Source organism: Lissotriton vulgaris, chromosome 7 (assembly GCF_964263255.1).
Source record: "Lissotriton vulgaris chromosome 7, aLisVul1.2, whole genome shotgun sequence".
Classification (NCBI taxonomy): Eukaryota; Metazoa; Chordata; class Amphibia; order Caudata; family Salamandridae; genus Lissotriton; species Lissotriton vulgaris.
Genome location: NC_141695.1, coordinates 1754909697 through 1754927732, shown reverse-complemented (window position 1 = coordinate 1754927732; position 18036 = coordinate 1754909697). Strand labels below are relative to the sequence as shown.

General features: G+C 43.7%; 1 protein-coding gene across 16 annotated transcripts in view; it reads left to right on the top strand.

Annotated features, from left to right (window-relative positions):
- LOC147706588 (cell adhesion molecule CEACAM5-like) overlaps nt 1–18036 on the top strand; it is a 274782-nt gene that overhangs the window by 186487 nt on the left and 70259 nt on the right. For 9 of the 16 annotated variants that reach the window (XR_015297670.1, XR_015297672.1, XR_015297673.1 and 6 more), the window contains exons 7-8: nt 7687–8010; nt 15812–15972. Coding sequence is in view for 7 of the 16 variants with exons in the window: in XM_086933068.1 (XP_086789194.1) it covers nt 7687–8010; nt 15812–15931 (444 nt within the window). In the remaining 9 variants the exon portion in view is untranslated. The remainder of the gene's footprint in view (nt 1–7686; nt 8011–15811; nt 15973–18036) is intronic. The other 7 variants (XM_086933068.1, XM_086933069.1, XM_086933074.1 and 4 more) reach the window with 1 other exon arrangement.

Genomic DNA, 18036 nt, shown 5'->3' with positions numbered 1-18036 from the left:
GCGCTCATGACCATTCAGGTCTGTGCTTCCATCTGTAAGGACCAGTCACACTTCAATCCTGAGAACAAATGTGGTCTTTGGGCTGCAGAATGTTGCACTTTTCCTGAAACATCCCAAGTGTTACTTTTGTGTTTCCAAAGCATAGTATTTTTCTTTTTCTTACAAAATGAACCAACAAAGTGAAAACTAAAGGCAAAGAGTTGTAAAGCGGTAAACGGAGGACTCCATCAACAGGAAATCAGGAGGGAGAGGGCTATGAAAGAAGAGAACAGTCACTGCTCTGCTGCTTCTGGAGTAGGAGCAGCTGTGAGTGATGTCCTGTGGAATCAGTACATCCTGCAGGGCCTACAAGCTCAAGCCAGCCTTAAGGCCACAGTCACTTGTGCGTGTCCTGTGCATGTGCCAAATATTCCCAAGGACAGTGGCTTTGCTTCAGTCTTGAGATCAAGGACATTTGGGGCCAAATGTAGGTGAAATAGATTTACCGATTTTTAATTACCGAATTTTACCGATTCGGTAATTAAAAATCGGTAAATCTATGGGGTGGACATGTAGGTGTTCCAGATGTGCTGGAATACCGATTTGGATGATTTTGGTATTTACCGATTCGGTAAATACCGATTTTCACAAGGGTGCAGGCACCCCCAAAACAGGCTCGGGTGCCATGTGGCAGGCATACATGCCCTAAGGGCAGGTCTGCCTGTCACATGGCATAGGTGTGCATGCACACTGGAATCGGTATTTTACCATCAAATTGGATTTGATGGTAAAATACCGATTCAGTAAGGCCTCTGGGACTTTGAAGAGTCCCACCTACATCTGGGTGGCTCAGATTCGGTAAATTTACAGATTTTTATTTTACCAAATCAGTAAAATTACCGAATCGGTAATTTTACCGATTCGGTAAAATAATGCCCCCTACATACCTATCACCTATTTACCGATCGGTAACAGCCGAAAATACCGATTTTCGGCCGTTACCGACCGACCTACATCTGGCCCTTAGGCCTAGATGTAGGTAATAGCAAATTACCGAATGGTAAATACCGAATTTTACCAATTCGGTATTTACTATTCGGTAATTGCTATGTAGGTAAAAAATTCGGTAAAAATACCAAATCGGTAAGATTCGGTAATTACCGAATCGGTAAAATTACCGATTTTACAAGGGGGACAGGGTATCACTTTGACACCCTGTTGAACCCCTGTTACTGGCTTGTGTGCCATGTGACACACATACATGCCCTTAGGGCATGTCTGTGTGCCACATGGCACAGGTGTACATGCACAGATGTGCATGTACACTGGAATTCGTTATTTACCATGTAATAGTATTACATGGTAAATAACGAATCGGTAATGGCCTGTGGCACTGTTTCCAGTGCCACCTACATCTGTATTTACCAATTCGGTAAATTTACCGATTCGGTATTTTACAGATTCGGTAAATTTACCGAATCGGTAAATATACGGATTCTGTAAATTAAAGGCCACCTGCATGTCAATTCCCAAATACCGGTCGGTAATGGCAGAATTCGGCCGTTACCGACCGGTAATTGGCGACCTACATCGGGCCCTTAGTCATTATGGAAACACTGTCCATTCCAGGCTTTGACCATGGAGATGAAGTTGTGGGAGATTACTGCTGCCATGTAAGGGTGACATGGTGTGTCCGAAGACTACCGCACATTTTCTGGGAAGTAGAGAGAAGGCAATATTATGCCAGAAACAAGGTTTGAAAGTGAACCAGTAGGATTGGAGACCCTTAACAAACATGGAAGAGAGTGAAGGCACATTTAAGCTCTGGGTCTTCAGCTGAGTAGCGCGTCATCAAGTCATAGAACATTACAACAAGTCTCTTCCTGTATTTGCCCCTCACAAGGAGCGCCCGAAGACCAGTCATCCCCCTGGGGGATAGTAACTCAAGTTCATCACCCTCTGCGCTCCTTCACTGATGCAGTCTGGTCAAGCCTTCACTCATGGTCTTAAATTCTCACTTCTCACTCCTTGTTTCCTTGCACCAGAGTCATCTGGTCAGCACAGGATGGGCTATTGTACCACTTTGGCATTTTATCAGTTAGCAGATGACTAGAAGACTGCAGTCAGAGGTAGATGGGCCACCAAGACCCACCGTTAAAGTCACCTTGGCTCCATTGTAGTCACATCCTCCTGCACTGGGGGCTGGTTTGTGCATTTCTGCGGTGGCTGGATGCGATTTTCAGTCTGGCGCTTCTTCTTGTGGATGCACCACTCTACGGGTTTCTCAATTCTATCCATGATATTCTTGACATTACAATATTTTTGTCATGATATTTAATTATAATTTATAGGAATACTGTTTTCCTTTCTGTTCCTGATCTCTGAGGTGGCCTAGGTAACTGTAGTGCTTTATGAACCTAGGAATAAATAAATATGGCCCTTCATTAACTAGTAAACAAAAACCTAATTTGTTCAAACTAAGTGGGTCATTAGGATGACGGGCGGACTTAGTCCGCCCGCCATCCTATCGGATTACGGGACCGCCCGCCATAAGGGCGATGGTCCTGTGGGGGGTATTAGGATGCGCCCGCCACACTGGCGGGCGCATCCTGCATTTTTAATATTGGGGCGGGCAGTGCTCTCAGCACCGCCCGCCACAATGCTAAAAATGCATGTAATGCATTTGCATACACAAAGCGGCATGCACCGCGCGGTGCCTGCCGCATCGTGTACGCAAATGCAGGGGGGTACCACAGGTACCCCCCATGTGCACCCCTCACTTCGCCTTCACCATGGGGACCCCAAAGTTAAGACCGCCTGCCTTTCCGTGGCGGCATTGCTGCCATGGAAAGGCATCTCCCAAAGCCCATACTAATATGGATGGCTGTGTCTGATAGACACCGCCACCATATTAAACCTTTTCCGCCCGGTCGCCTTGCGACGGGGGCGGAAAAGTGGCAGACGGTCTTTCTGTCCACCACAGTCCCCCCCGCCATAGTAATATGGCGGGGGGAAATGGGTGGCGGGCGGGCAAGTATGTCGGGCAGATTGCCACCTCCCGCATGGCGGTGGCGATCCGCCCGACATCCTAACGGCCCCTTAATCTTTGATAAACGAAAACCATCAACAAAAGCTTGTACATTTGTTAAGCTAGACTGATAAATACAGAACACAAATCTGCATGTATGTGCTAATGCAAATAACATTGATAAATTGTTTTGATCAAGGAAAAACAACAGTTGTAGCAAAAAAGGAACATCCTTGAGCATTGGTACCTATTGTACAGTATAAGTGTCATCTTACAGATGTGTAGCGGAGCCGCTGAGCATTCTGTACAATTATTGTACAGTAAAAGTGTCATCTTGCTGATGAGTCGTGTAGTCGCTAAGTATTGTATACAATTATTGTACAGTAAAAGTGACATCTCAGTGATGTGTCGCGTATCCGCTGAGTATCCTGTACAATTATTGTACAGTAAAAGTGTCAACTTGCTGATGAGTCACGTAACCGCTGAGTATTCTCTACAAACTTGACAATACTAAGGATTTAGGCTACCACTTTTTTGTCCACATCACCACCTACTGATTAATCAGGGTAATCCCACTGCAGCCCAGGTGTCCCACAATATCGGCTCCTTTCTAACCCAGTGCGTAGTTTGCGTAGTAGCGTTACGTGTAGCTACGTGAAGTGCACTTCGTACTACGCTAGCTACGCGTACCTACGCGAACTGCGTACTGCACTGTGCAAAATGCTGTTCGCAGTGGTTGCACAGTGCTGGATGCTTGTCCACACTGTGCAATCAGTGCAAACCCATCTTGCACATTGCAAGCGGTTATTTTCTGCCGCTCGAGTAGATTTCTACTCGAGCGGCAGCTTTCTCAACGCGGACTGGTAGTTTCTCATTGCGAGCGATCGTGAGCATATGCGGCCACTCGCAATGAGAAACCTTTATTTTCCACGCTCGCGATCGGCAACTTGATTTGCTGATCACGAACGTGGAAAAAGTCGCGCCGGGATGTCATTTTACTCGCTCGCGGTCGCCAACTTGACGTTGAGGATCGTGAACAAGCAAAAAATGACCGCTAAGCTACGCGTGTTTGCACTGTGCTGCGTACAATTAGTGTAGTGTGAAGTAGCGCAAACTTTGCAAACTACGGGAGAGTAGCATAGTACTTCACCCAGGAGTACTCCTTTCATACGGTCACCTGATGAAGAGCAGATATCACACAGTGTCGGGTAAGACAAGATGGAAACCACGGCAAGGAGTGGATTTCCAGCTCAACATTTAAGACTAAAAGCCTCCAATGTTCAGTAAGCCGTTTGAAAACACCACAAGACATTGAGAGCAGACCTTGCAATCTCTGTTTTTTTGTGTTTTTTTTCGCAGAGGAAGGAGGTAAATGGGGGCAGATGACAAGGACAGGCAGCTCTAGCTATAAAGCCCCACCCCTGCAAGCCACGCCCCCTTCACACGCAGCAAATTTTATTTTTAAGTTGGCAGGTCTGGGTCTGCTTTTTCTGAGACCGGAAGACAATCTCCACAACTTCATTCTTATGTGCAGTGAAAATGAATAGAGACAAGACCATCTGAGGATAACATTCACTCAAGCAGCCAATCAGGTGGCGGCTATCCGAGTGTGAGACAGACCATAAAATATGTCTGACTGGTGCTATTTATTGTTCTTGATGGTCTATTAAAGCAGTGATTGCTTCAAATACCTTTTACCACCATATTATGAAATGAAGATTCAGATTTTTGTTGTGCTGTGGTTGTTGAGTTGTGGTACATTTTGTTGTGTTGTTCCCCATCATGGCTTAGTTGTGTTGTCATGTTCTTTTGTGTGAGTGACTGTATGATACACAGTTCTTACACAAGTTAACAAATACTTCTACATTTCCAGCCAAAAGCAGCACAAGCCTTTAAGGGTCAAGTTACAAAGCCACAAGTTATGGTAGTAAAACAGTGCTTCTCCTGCTCCTGAATTAAGATGAAAATCAGCCCGATACTGGGCTTTGACTTCCTGCTTCCAGGTCTTCCGTTCTGGGACACCCCCAAAACTGAGAAGTGGTAGAGTCAGAATGAGGTTGGGATAGAGGGACAGAGGGCATTAGGAGGACTTAAAAGATAGAGAGGGGCAGACAGGAGTGGAGAGCAAGTGAGAAGAGAGCTGCAGGAAGAACAAGGTCAGAGACAGAGAGTTTAGGGTCAGATACTGATGGCGTCCCACTTGATATGCAAGTACTTGGTCCTGTCCTGGTTTCCCTTTGCATTCTGTTTTTTGTAGTTTTGCATTATCTGATATACACACAAAACTACAAGTGTGAAACACCGAGCCCTCGAGAGAACCTGGCGCAGAGACCCAACTCCGGACAACATGGCTGCCCTCAAGCTCGCCACCCGAAAGCACCACCAACTCATCCGCGCCACCAAGAAAACCGCATTCAAGGAACGACTGGACAACAACGCACACAACAACAAGGAACTCTTCAACATCGTCAAAGAGCTCTCCAACCCCAACGCCGGAAACAACGACATCACCCCTTCGCAAGACCTCTGCAACTCCCTCGCCTCCTACTTCCACAACAAGATCGCGGACATACACAACAGCTTCAGCACTCAACCGACGCACGCCACAACCGAACCCCCGCACCCCACCACCACCCTCCGCGCCTGGACTCCGATCAACACCGAAGACACCATCCGCACGATGAACTCCATCCACTCCGGATCTCCGACCGACCCCTGCCCTCACCACGTCTTCAACAAGGCCGACGCTGTCATCGCACCCCACCTGCGGGACATCATCAACACTTCCTTCGACACCGCTACCTTCCCGGAGAGCTGGAAGCACGCCGAACTCAGCGCCCTACTCAAGAAGCCATCAGCCGACCCCACCGACCTCAAGAACTACCGCCCCATCTCGCTGCTCCCGTTTCCTGCAAAAGTCATCGAGAAGACCGTCAACAAGCAGCTGTCTGCCTTCCTCGAGACAAACGGATCCCTCGACCCCTCGCAGTCTGGCTTCCGGGCAAACCACAGCACCGAGACCGCCCTGATCGCAGCCACCGATGACATCCGAGCCCTGCTCGACAAAGGAGAAACAGCGGCTCTCATCCTCCTAGACCTCTCCGCGGCCTTCGACACTGTCTGCCACCGTACCCTAGCACAGCGCCTCAGCAACGTCGGAGTCCAGGATAAGGCACTGGAGTGGATCATCTCCTTCCTCGCCGGAAGGACACGGAGAGTCCGCCTCCCTCCGTTCAGATCGGAAGCCACCGAAGTCATCTGCGGCGTTCCTCAAGGCTCCTCGCTCAGTCCAACCCTCTTCAACGTCTACATGGGCCCCCTTGCAGACATCGCACGCCAGCACAACCTCAACATCATTTCCTACGCCGACGACACCCAGCTGATCCTCTCCCTCACCAACGACCCCGCCACCGCCAGAAACAACCTACACGAAGGGATGAAAGAGGTAGCCGAATGGATGAAGAACAGCCGCTTGAAACTGAACTCAGACAAGACGGAAGTCCTCATCCTAGGATCCTCACCCTCCGCCTGGGACGATTCCTGGTGGCCCCCCGCCCTGGGCAGCGCACCCCAACCAACAGACCACGCACGCAACCTGGGCTTCATCCTGGACTCCTCCCTCTCCATGACCAGACAAGTCAACGCCGTCTCCTCGTCGTGCTTCAACATCCTGCGCATGCTGCGTAAGATCTTCCGGTGGATCCCCACGAGACCAGGAAGACGGTCACCCAGGCCCTCGTCACCAGCCGTCTGGACTACGGCAACTCCCTCTACACCGGAACCACCGCCAAGCTCCAGAAGAGACTCCAGCGGATCCAGAACGCCTCAGCACGTCTCATCCTAGACATCCCCCGTCGCAGCCACATCTCCGGACACCTGAGAGACCTGCACTGGCTCCCGGTCAACAAGAGAATCACCTTCCGACTTCTCACCCACGCACACAAAGCCCTACACAACCAAGGCCCGGGATACCTCAACAGCCGCCTCAACTTCTACGCTCCCAAACGCCAGCTTCGATCGACCGGCCACGCCCTCGCCGCCGTCCCCCGCATCCGAAGAGCCACCACAGGAGGACGGTCCTTCTCCTACCTCGCCGCCAAGACATGGAACTCCCTCCCGACCCACCTCCGCCTGACCCAGGACCACCTCGCCTTCAGGAAGCAACTCAAGACCTGGCTGTTCGAGCAGTAGCGGACCCCCCTTCCCTAGCGCCTTGAGACCATTTGGGTGAGTAGTGCGCTATACAAATGCTGTGATTGATTGATTGAAACACAGAGAAAAGGCTGAGTGATCTACTTACATGGGGGAATCTCTCTGGGAAGAGACAGTAGGAAGCAGTGGGTGAAAAGAGTGAGATGAGGAAAAAGGAAATGATGAAAGAGAAAAACAACGAAGCAGAATGGTAAGGAACACTTGGGAGGGTACAGAATGGAGTTCTGAATAACAAATAGGTACAAGGAAGTGGTAGAAAACTAGTTAAAAACAATCAGGTGTTATGATCTTTTATAGTATAGCGTCTGTTGCTCGTATTGACTCCCTGTCTGTGCCTCTGTGAGCACCTCTTAGTCTCTGCTCTCACCCTGGAAAAGGTTCCCAATCCCTATCACTCTCATAAGCACATTCTCTTTCACTGCCAATCTCACAGGCCCCTCATTAAACTCTTATGTTAAACTTCACAGGATTACCACAGGATCCAGGATTTAAGGACAACTCCTCGTTGCCCCTGACCGCAGGACAACCAGTGGTTCTGGTGGTGAACCTGGTGAGCCGCAGCAGCAGCCGGGGATCTTCAGCAGGGGTTCTCCCAGCCACCTTCACTTGGTTTAATGGCACATCCAGCATTGCATCCGGCGGGAGAGTGGAAATCACCGCCAATGCCTCCTTCTCCCAGATGGTGATTCCCAATGCGATGGAGAGCGACAGCGGTGACTACGTCTGCCGGGCTGAGAATCTCATTGGCGTGACTAGCTTTTCATTCCGTGTCCATGTCTCTCCAGCACCAGGTAATCTTGAGGGTGGGTCTGTGTTCAGGGCTTGGCATATTCAGAGTATAAGATCTCATAAAGGGTGGGAGGATATAGGGATTGTTTACCTAAATCACCCACCAGACTCATGGATGGTACATGAGCCTGTTCCATGGGTTCTTGCCCAAAGTTTTTCTGAATAAAAGGGGATCTTGACTTATTCAATCTCTGAAGTAGAAATGTACCAGGCAGAATGGCTAAATGTAGCATATAGAGCAGGATGAACAGAAGATATGGGACGATAGCGGAGACCTTTACTCCCTTACAGCTTCCATGTAGGTGGTCGCTTATAGGAGTACAACACCCCAGCCACAAGGTAGCACATTTGTGCACTCTACTGTGCCGCCCTTGTGTGATCCCCTTAACATTCTACAATCACACTGTCTTGGAGAGGACACTACACACACACACACACCCTGACATAGGAAAGAGCATCCATTTCTCCAACCTCTAATTCTGTGTGTTTGGGTGTGGTTAATGTTTTCCTTGATTCATAACAATGGGGAGGCAGGATTGTTAATGGTGGCATATCAAGAGTGCAGTGGTACAACAGATGTCACCCAGCAAGCATGCAAAGTAAGCAAGCTGTACCCGCTTTAGTGAAACTTGGAAGTGGAAGGGTTTTTCCTCCAAGATAGAACATGCAGCATTTTTACCTAATTGGCAATAAACCCATTGGCCTTAAATGGGGCACTCATGAAAAAGTCAATTTTTGTCATTGTGTGCCAAGAAAACTTTGAAGAATGGGGCCAAAGCTGCCTTTTAATCACAAATTACTTAAATTGTGGCTACTTAGCCATGGGAGTGGAAACAATAAAAAAGTGGGAATGTAATTTCACATGATCTATTATTGATTAAAATGGATATATAGTTTTTCACTACTATATCCCGTTTCCTTCCATTTGCCATCCTGTTGTGTTATCTTATGTTGTATTGTGTTGAGCTGTGCTGTGCTTTGTACTGTGCTGTTATGTTATGCTATGTTATGTTATTCTATGCTATATTATGCTATGTTATGTTATGTTGTGTCGTGACGTGATGTGCTATGCTATATTATGTAATGTCACACTATGGTGTGTTATGTCATAATATGCTATGTTAAGTTATGATATATTATGATGTGTGCGTCTGAGTTTGGTTGGCCACCAGTTGGAGTCCCATGGTGAGGTGTTCTTGTTGAAGGTCACTTCTCTTTTCTCCGTGTTTAACGTAAGACCATTGGCTTCCATCCAGTTGGTGACTTCGGTCATGCAGGCGGTGAATGTGTTTCTGCTGATGGGGGTCTTATCTGAGAGGGAGATTATAAGTAGTGTTGCCTTGGCATAGGAGAGGATGTTGATGTGTGCACAGATCGCATTGGTCAGTAGGATCGTGTATGCATAGATGAAGGCGGGAGAGAAGTAGAATGTTTGAGCACATATTTGTTTTGATTATACTATATAATCAAAAAAGAAGATATTAAAAACACATAAAATCACAATACATGAACATAAATATTAAAACCAACATGATAAAATAATAATACTTATAAATACAAAAAAAACACCCCAACATGCTGCACCCATAGGGATCACAGATTATCATTAAGACTGACACGCTGTTTGGAAGTAACATAGTGGAAACAGTAAAAGTTTCACAGAACTCACCTTTCAGGCGATGACCAGCACAGAGAGACACATCTTAAAAGCTCAAAGAGCAGAGATACTGCTACATTCCCTACAGGCCCAGACCTCAAAGTGAAGCTGCCATAATGTCATAAAAAATCAATTAATTTAGATGTTAAAATGCCACAGGTCAAGAAATGAAGCCAAGATCAGAAAAGATCCTCTATCCCCAAAGGGAAAAAACATATTAAAGAAAAACACATATTAAGTCTCCCAAACTCATTGCATTCATAATTTCTTCAAATACCAGCTTGCCCATTTTTAGAAATATAAAGACTATGCTATTAAATACAAGTTTTCTATTTGTCTAAATACACTCAAATGTCCCACAAATATATATATGACATTTTTAGGGAAAGCAATTTTTCACACAAAAAATATTCGCTGATTTCAGTCATTACAAATCTGATTAGTAAATCTCAGTGTGTCACACATGGACAGATTTCCCCCTGTGTTCAAATATAACCACCACACAAAACTAATGTCTAGTTCATGGCAGGTAGTATCATCACCATTATGCCAGTGAGGTCCTTCTTGTGCCATGGAAGCCCACAGGATGCCAAGAATGACCACTATTGTGTCTCACCATTGCACCTGGAGTGGCCTCCCACACCGTTGTTGAACATGCCGTGGATGCCTACAATATGTCAAGGATTATGAACAATATTCTAGCGATGGCATAATGCATCAAAATACTAAGAGCCACGGGCATCATTTTATCAGGGATGGGCCCCACCTTCTTATGGATACCCACAGTATGCCAGAGATTGCCACGTTTATGCAGTGTTGTTTAGTTATTAATGCAAATCCCTAGCATTTTAATCGGATAATAGAAAACATTCTTCACCATCAATCAATCATGGTATTTGTAAAGTGCGCTACTCACCCGTGAGGGTCTCAAGGCGCTGAGAGGGGGGGCGGTTTCGCTGAGGGAGGGGTGAAGGCGGGGCAGACTAGAGGCGGATGTGGGGGACAGGGGTGTGGGGGGTGGAGGCACATTATCCACCCTCTGGCGATAGGAGAAAGAAATGCAACAAATCACATACATTGCAAGAGAAGAAATATACCACTTAAAACGAATGTCTACATAGGGCGTGATTCCAGCCTCAGGAAAGGTTTTTGAATATGAGGATGTGTTGTCACGTGGTAGGGGAGGCCACACCCTCGCTTCAACACAATCTTAGAGATGTGCTCACAAACACAGGTATTGGCACACACACAGAGGAGTTTACCCCGGCGTTTAAACAAGAGGAGAGGAGACCAGGCGAGGTTACATGCCCTTCCCTCAGCCAGAGATGGCGGCACTCACCCGTCAGCAGATTCTAGTTCAATACAAAATCAATCAATAAATCAAGGGTTTGTAAAGCACACCTACTCATCCGTGAGGGTCTCATGGTGCTGGGTGGGAGGGGCTTCTGATCCATCTGGGCGGGGCGGTCCAGTTGCAGTAGCACAGATGTCCCCCAACAAGCAGACAAAGCGAGCAAGCTGTAACTGTTCTAGTGAAACTTGAGGGTGGAAGAGTTTTTACCTAATTGGCTACAATCCCATCGGTCCTAAATGGGGCACTCATATAAAAGTCCATTATTTTCATTGTGTTTGTGTGCAGAGAAAACTTTGAAGAACGTGTCCAAAGTTGCCTTTTAATCACAAATTTGTTAAAATGTGGCTAAGTAGCTGTGGGAATTAGAAACAAGCACATACACATAACATAGAAAAACACATTTATTCATTATAATGGAACAAAGACAAGCAAAGGATGTGTAGATGGGACACATTCCCATGGGTCTGTGTACATGTGATTCCAGAAGGAAAGGACCTTAAGGGGCATATTTACTACTTTTAACACGACACTGATAAGCAGGGGGACTAACCGCACTGCACTGCAAGATAGGAAAGGTGCAGACATACTCCATATTTACAAAGATATGGAGCATTTGTGTGTGTGTCATTTCTCTCGTTATGCTGACAATGCTGAGTGCCAATGCACACACCCTGGCACCATGGTGCAAGGGTCCCTGTGTTATGGTCAGGATTATTATTGTCCAGGAAGGGACACCTTCCTGTGCAAAAAGAATCCTGGGAGGCATTTTTCTCTTTCCATGTGTGCTGCAAGTAACAAGAACAAATACAGATTTTTCTCCTCGTTACGCCTCTGTCGGTAGGGACCCAGTTTTGGCGCAAACTCAGGTGAAAATCATGGGCAGATGCATGGGATCACCCATGCTCCACTAATGGACACATTCCCAAAGTAAAGGAAGGCAGAGGATCCAACAGAACAGATGGAGAATGGTACAGATAACACTGAGGTTCATACAATTTACGCTGAGGATCTTACAGTTTACACTGAAGATTGTACAGTTTACACTGAGGATCATACAGTTTACACTGAGGATCGTACAGTTTACACTGAGCATCTTACAGTTTACACTGAGGATTGTACAGTTTACACAGAGCATCTTTCAGTTTACACTGAGGATCGTACAGTTTACACAGAGCATCTTACGGTTTACACTGTGGATCGTACAGTTTACACTGAGGATCATAAAGTTAAAAGTTTGCACAGAGGATCACACAGTTTACACTGAGGACATAATGTTTAAAGTTTGCACTGTGGATCATACAGTTTACATAGAGGAGCGTGTAGTTTACACTGAGGATTGTACAGTTACACTGAGGATCATACAGTTTACACTGAGGATCATACAGTTTACACTGAGGATCATAAACTTTAAAGTTTGCACTTAGGATCATACAGTTTGGACTGAGGATCATACAGTTTACATAGAGGAGCCCTTAGTTTACACTGAGGATTGTACAGTTTACACTGAGGTTCATACAGTTTACACTGAGGATCATACAGTTTACACTGAGGATCATAACGTTTAAAGTTTGCACTGAGGATCGTACAGATTCCACAGTGGATCGTACCGTTTTCACTGAGGATCATATTGTTTACACTGAGGTTCATAGGGCCCGATTCACAGAACTAACTTAAGACAAAATCCTAAACTTACTACTTTTGGTATTCACAGAAGTTAGGATTTTGTCTTAAGTCTGTCTTAAGTCTGTCTTAAGACAAACTTAAGACAAAATCCTAACTTCTGTGAATACCAAAAGTAGTAAGTTTGGGGTTTTGTCTTAAGTTAGTTCTGTGAATCGGGCCCCCACAGTTTACATTGAGGATCGTACAGTTTACACTGAGGATCATTCTGTTTACATTGAGGTTCATACAGTTTACACTGAGGATCATAACGTTTAAAGTTTGCACTGAGGATCGTACAGTTTACACTGAGCATCTTACAGTTTACACTGAGGATCGTACAGTTTACACAGAGCATCTTACGGTTTACACTGAGGATCGTACAGTATACACTGAGGATCATAAAGTTAAAAGTTTGCACAGAGGATCATACAGTTTACACTGAGGACATAATGTTTAAAGTTTGTTCTGTGGATCATACAGTTTACAACGAGGAGCGTGTAGTTTACACTGAGGATTGTACAGTTACACTGAGGATCATACAGTTTACAGTGAGGATCATACAGTTTACACTGAGGATCATAACGTTTAAAGTTTGCACTGAGGATCGTACAGATTACACGGTGGATCGTACCGTTTTCACTGAGGATCATATTGTTTACACTGAGGTTTATACAGTTTACATTGAGGATCGTACAGTTTACACTGAGGATCATTCTGTTACATTGAGGTTCATACAGTTTAAACTGAGGATCATAAAGTTTAAAGTTTGCACTGAGGATCATACAGTTTGCACTGAGGATCATACAGTTTGCACTGAGGATCATACAGTTTACATAGAGGAGCGTGTAATTTACAATGAGAATTGTACAGTGTACACTGAGGATCTTGCAGTTTACACAGAGCATCTTACAGTTTACACTGAGGATCGTACAGTTTACACTGAGGATCATAACTTTTAAAGTTTGCTCTTAGGATTGTACAGTTTACACTGAGGATCATACAGTTTACACTAAGGTTCCTACAGTTTACACTGAGGATCTTACAGTTTACACTGAGGATCGTACAGTTTACACTGACTATCATTCAATTTACATTGAGGTTCATACAGATTATGCTGAAGATCATATAGTGTGCACTGAGGATCTTACAGTTTACACTGAGTATCGTACAGTTGACACTGAATTCGTACCGTTTACACTGAGGATCATAAAGTTTAAAGTTTGCACTGAGGATTGTACAGTTTACACTGACATCACATTTCAATGAACGCAGACACAACGTCTCACAATTACAATTCATGGTGTTAGAGACACTTGAGAACATTGAACATATTGATTTGAACTGGATATTATTACAGAAAGAGAATGAATGGATTTTTAAGCTTGATGCTTTAAAGCCTTACGGTCTCAATGACCGCATGGAATTCTCGTGCTACCTGTGACAGTGATATAATTATGGCAGAATTGAACTGTATTAGGGGGTACCCTTATTTAAGGTCCCTTATCTCATTATAGTATATGTGATGCAATGTTATGCATTTTATTTCATATATCATTTCTGAACCACGGTTATTCAACCCTATTATTAACTTGACCCAAGCCAGGTTTTTTTCCTTTTATTCATGTATAGTATGCGTAACAGATTATCGAAATCACAGTTTTTTCACATACTTTCAGTATTTTTATACATTTCAAAATGGCCGCCGCATTTACGAAGGTTTTTTTTTTCATTCAAACAAGGCATTATTTGTGTTTAGCAGTGCGTAAATCACGTATTTTTTCAAAACTGAGTTTTACTGACACCACGTTCAGTGTGTAACGTAGTGATTATCCACATGACGAGACAGCCTTGCGGCTAGTCCGGTGAGTATGGGCATATTCCAATGTCCTCCAGCCTTATTTGCTTACACATAGGAACCTATAGCCATGAGCCTTTTTTTGCATGTATACAGCAGCGTAAAACTACAGTTTCACTCTGCTTTGATATAAGCAGCATGCGTAAGAGAATGCAACACACACTCGTTTCGAGTTTGCAATGTTCACTTCAAGCTGGCACTTACTTATTCATATTTTGAGCACGTTGTACCACAAACTGTTTAAACACCTTCTAGCGGTTTTTAACTGTTTAGTAGCAAGTTATTTTGAGAATGACTAACATGTGCATCAAGGTTGTTTTACGGTCACCACAGTTACTTTGAGATTGATCAATATGCGCATCATAGTTTTCTTACGGTCACCATAATTTAAATTACTTATGCTTTATTTATATGACTAGTTGGTTTAAAAGCATTTACTAAAATGAGATACTGATTTTCACCTTTAGATATGTACTATTGTTAGACTTTTTGCTACATCAATGAAATGAGTGTGGTTCCTCATCATACCTATTGATTTTCAGATTCCCCTGATGTAGTGCCCCATGGCACGAAATGCATTGGGACCTTTTGATATATGAACAATCGATCAGTTGAATGTGATATACAACATTTCAATGTGAAAAGGATTCATATGAAATAAGCAAATACGGTTAATTTTCAATGGAAATAAAATTGTAACATTTGATTAAAAACATACGTTGGATTGCAATTTTGAACACTTGACCAATGTCGCATTAGCGATCTCATTTCAGAGCAGCGCACGGAGGGTCGCCCCTTAATCGTAAAGGGCGCATTGGTGACAGTTTACACTGAGAAATTCGTACAAGGAGTCCTTTAGTCTGTATTGGGGTATTGCATGAATCCTGTCCCAGAGCATTACAGTCATTGATGATTTTCATAGCGTGAACTTTTCTTCATTTCATAGCTTCTTTTGAGTAGCTAAAATGAAGCAAACTATGCACTAGTGTTTGCATTGAGACAGGAACTGTTGATGTGATGAATAACCTCAGTGACCACAATGCACCTCAACATGAGAAATTGTGGTATTGAAACTAGGCTTCAACAGATCTATTCACCAGACAGTTATTTCCTGATGTAGGTTGACAGCTCTCATTAAAATCCCTTTCACAAGAGTCGCTTTTTAATGTCTAACTCCTGGGGATGCCCTTTTTGGTTTCGGTCTTTTGTGGGTGTGGCTCTAACAGTAGCTAGATTCAGACTTCCCATTTATATTCTCTTGCTTCTCTTTGACAGTACCACCTACAACACCTGGAGGGCTGTCGGCTGGGGCGATCGCTGGTATTGTCGTGGGGGTGCTAGCCGTGGTGGTGATTGTTGGAGTCACGGTGTACTGTGTTCTAAAGAAAAAGAAAGGTGAGTAAAGGCCAAGGAGGGGCTCCTTCCACTGAGGACCTGTGAGGGAGTTGGAGTGCTGACAGCTTGTTTACCTTCTCCACAGATAAGGAACATATCCATCAAAGTTAAAGTCCAAAAATATTTCAAAGTCTCTAGCACCATTAAATTGTCCAAACCAACAGCATGTCGTGGTGCAAATAAAAATCACGGGAGCAACTTTTTTCTCTCTTTCACGCAAGCTCTTTTATACCCTTTTTCTCTAACTGTCTAACTTAAAATTGAAACTTTTAGGGTCCACTGTCCTTTCTGATTGGTCCATTAGAGGGGTGGTGATGATCACCTCATGTCCTCCTTGTTCAAACCAGTTCAAAATTGTGTCTTGTCATTTCCAAGGGTTTCCCATAGCTTAATGTTAGAAGTTTGTATTTGTTGTCTACTCCTTGTATCATTTATACATACAAAATTCCACTTGCTTCCTTTCCCATGCTTTCAGAAGCTAACATCCTTTGGCACATCTCCCGTTCATAGGCCAAGCTGACCTTGACATCTCCTGCTTCGAGCATAGGCCGTTCACTCGCACTTTTCATAAATACTGCGCATGCGTGGAGGCCATTTCTCCAGGAGTCTTGTCAGCGTTTCAATAAACATGAATATACTACAGGGGTAACCCAATTAACCCATAGGCCTTTGGGTATGAAACACAATGGACAAAAAAAGTAAAGCCTACGGAATTGTAATATATCTAACTGATTATAAGAATGGATACCATTAATTATCCATTCTTGGGTTAGTCATTCTAATTTTTTGAAGACACCAATACAAAATAATCTGTATGACTTTGATGATGAAATAATAATTTAAAAGGAGTGCAAGATGGAGACAGGTTAAAAGTGGTTAACGTTGAACACTCTTTTTGTGTTGGTTTTGTTTTGGTGATCCGGAAAGAAGGAATGTTATGTGGATTAACTGTATATAAACATCCTTTTGTAAAATAAGTGGGGCAAAAGAACCTCGAGTTTGGTTCTAAGAAAACTGTATATATGTGTAAATGTATAAATTTTGTTTGTATATATGTAGAAATTGTGTATATTTGTGTTAAATGTGAGATACCAATATTTATGGAGAAATATGGTTTAATTAAAAGAAATAGTTAAACCATATACATGATAACCATTTGTATTTGTTTTGTTTTGGCGGTCCAGCTGGAGAAACTCTATATCTGAAATTGTTTCCAATTAAGTTGTGTTGAGAATGACTAACCCAAGAATAGATAATTAATGCTATCCATTCTTATAATCAGTTAGATATATTACAATTCCGTAGGCTTTACTTTTTTTGTCCATAGCGTTTCAATAAACAGTCATCTATTAGAACTAGGCTGCGCAGGCCTCAATGGGAACTAATGCGAAAATAAACATAACAGAAATTAGATTGAGAATTATCGCCCTTCTGTTTACCTCCCCCATTCTAATTTCCAAGTTAGTTTGTTACCTACAAAAAGCGTACAAATAGCTTCATTTTACTTACCAATGGAATTTTTTCTTCCTTTGCCACAAGACATTTTTCTACTTAGGCACAAATACACACTTATTCTATTAAATATATAATATCTTAGCTCTATATTAGTATGACTTATTCACTTTCGTTCGTGCATTGTTTATGCAAACAGCAATTAGTTTCCCACGTGTAATGTAAAACCTTTTTTTTGTGTATTTTTGTTGATCATTTCACATGCTTCACACTATTAGTACTATTATGGTTATGAGAGGTTAATTTTCCAATGGGTACACAAATATGTTTGTCTCTCCCCTGCTCCATCACTATCAGGTGCGATAAATTGCGCCTACACCCGAATTCAGGGCCTTAATAGTAGTACAACATAAGAAACACAGGGGGTCTAACAGCCTAATTTTGTAGCTGAGCTGTCAATCCTAATTACCAAAATCTCGGAGTGTTTAAATCACATAGAAACAGCCTATTTTAAACAAAGGTGAACACTATGTTATAGGAAACACAGACACTATAAGGGTCATTCAGAGAGTGGTTTACAAAATCCAAAACATATAGCAATGGGTTTCCATCAAATTGACTTTGTGATCAGTCCTATCATCTGGCCATACCCA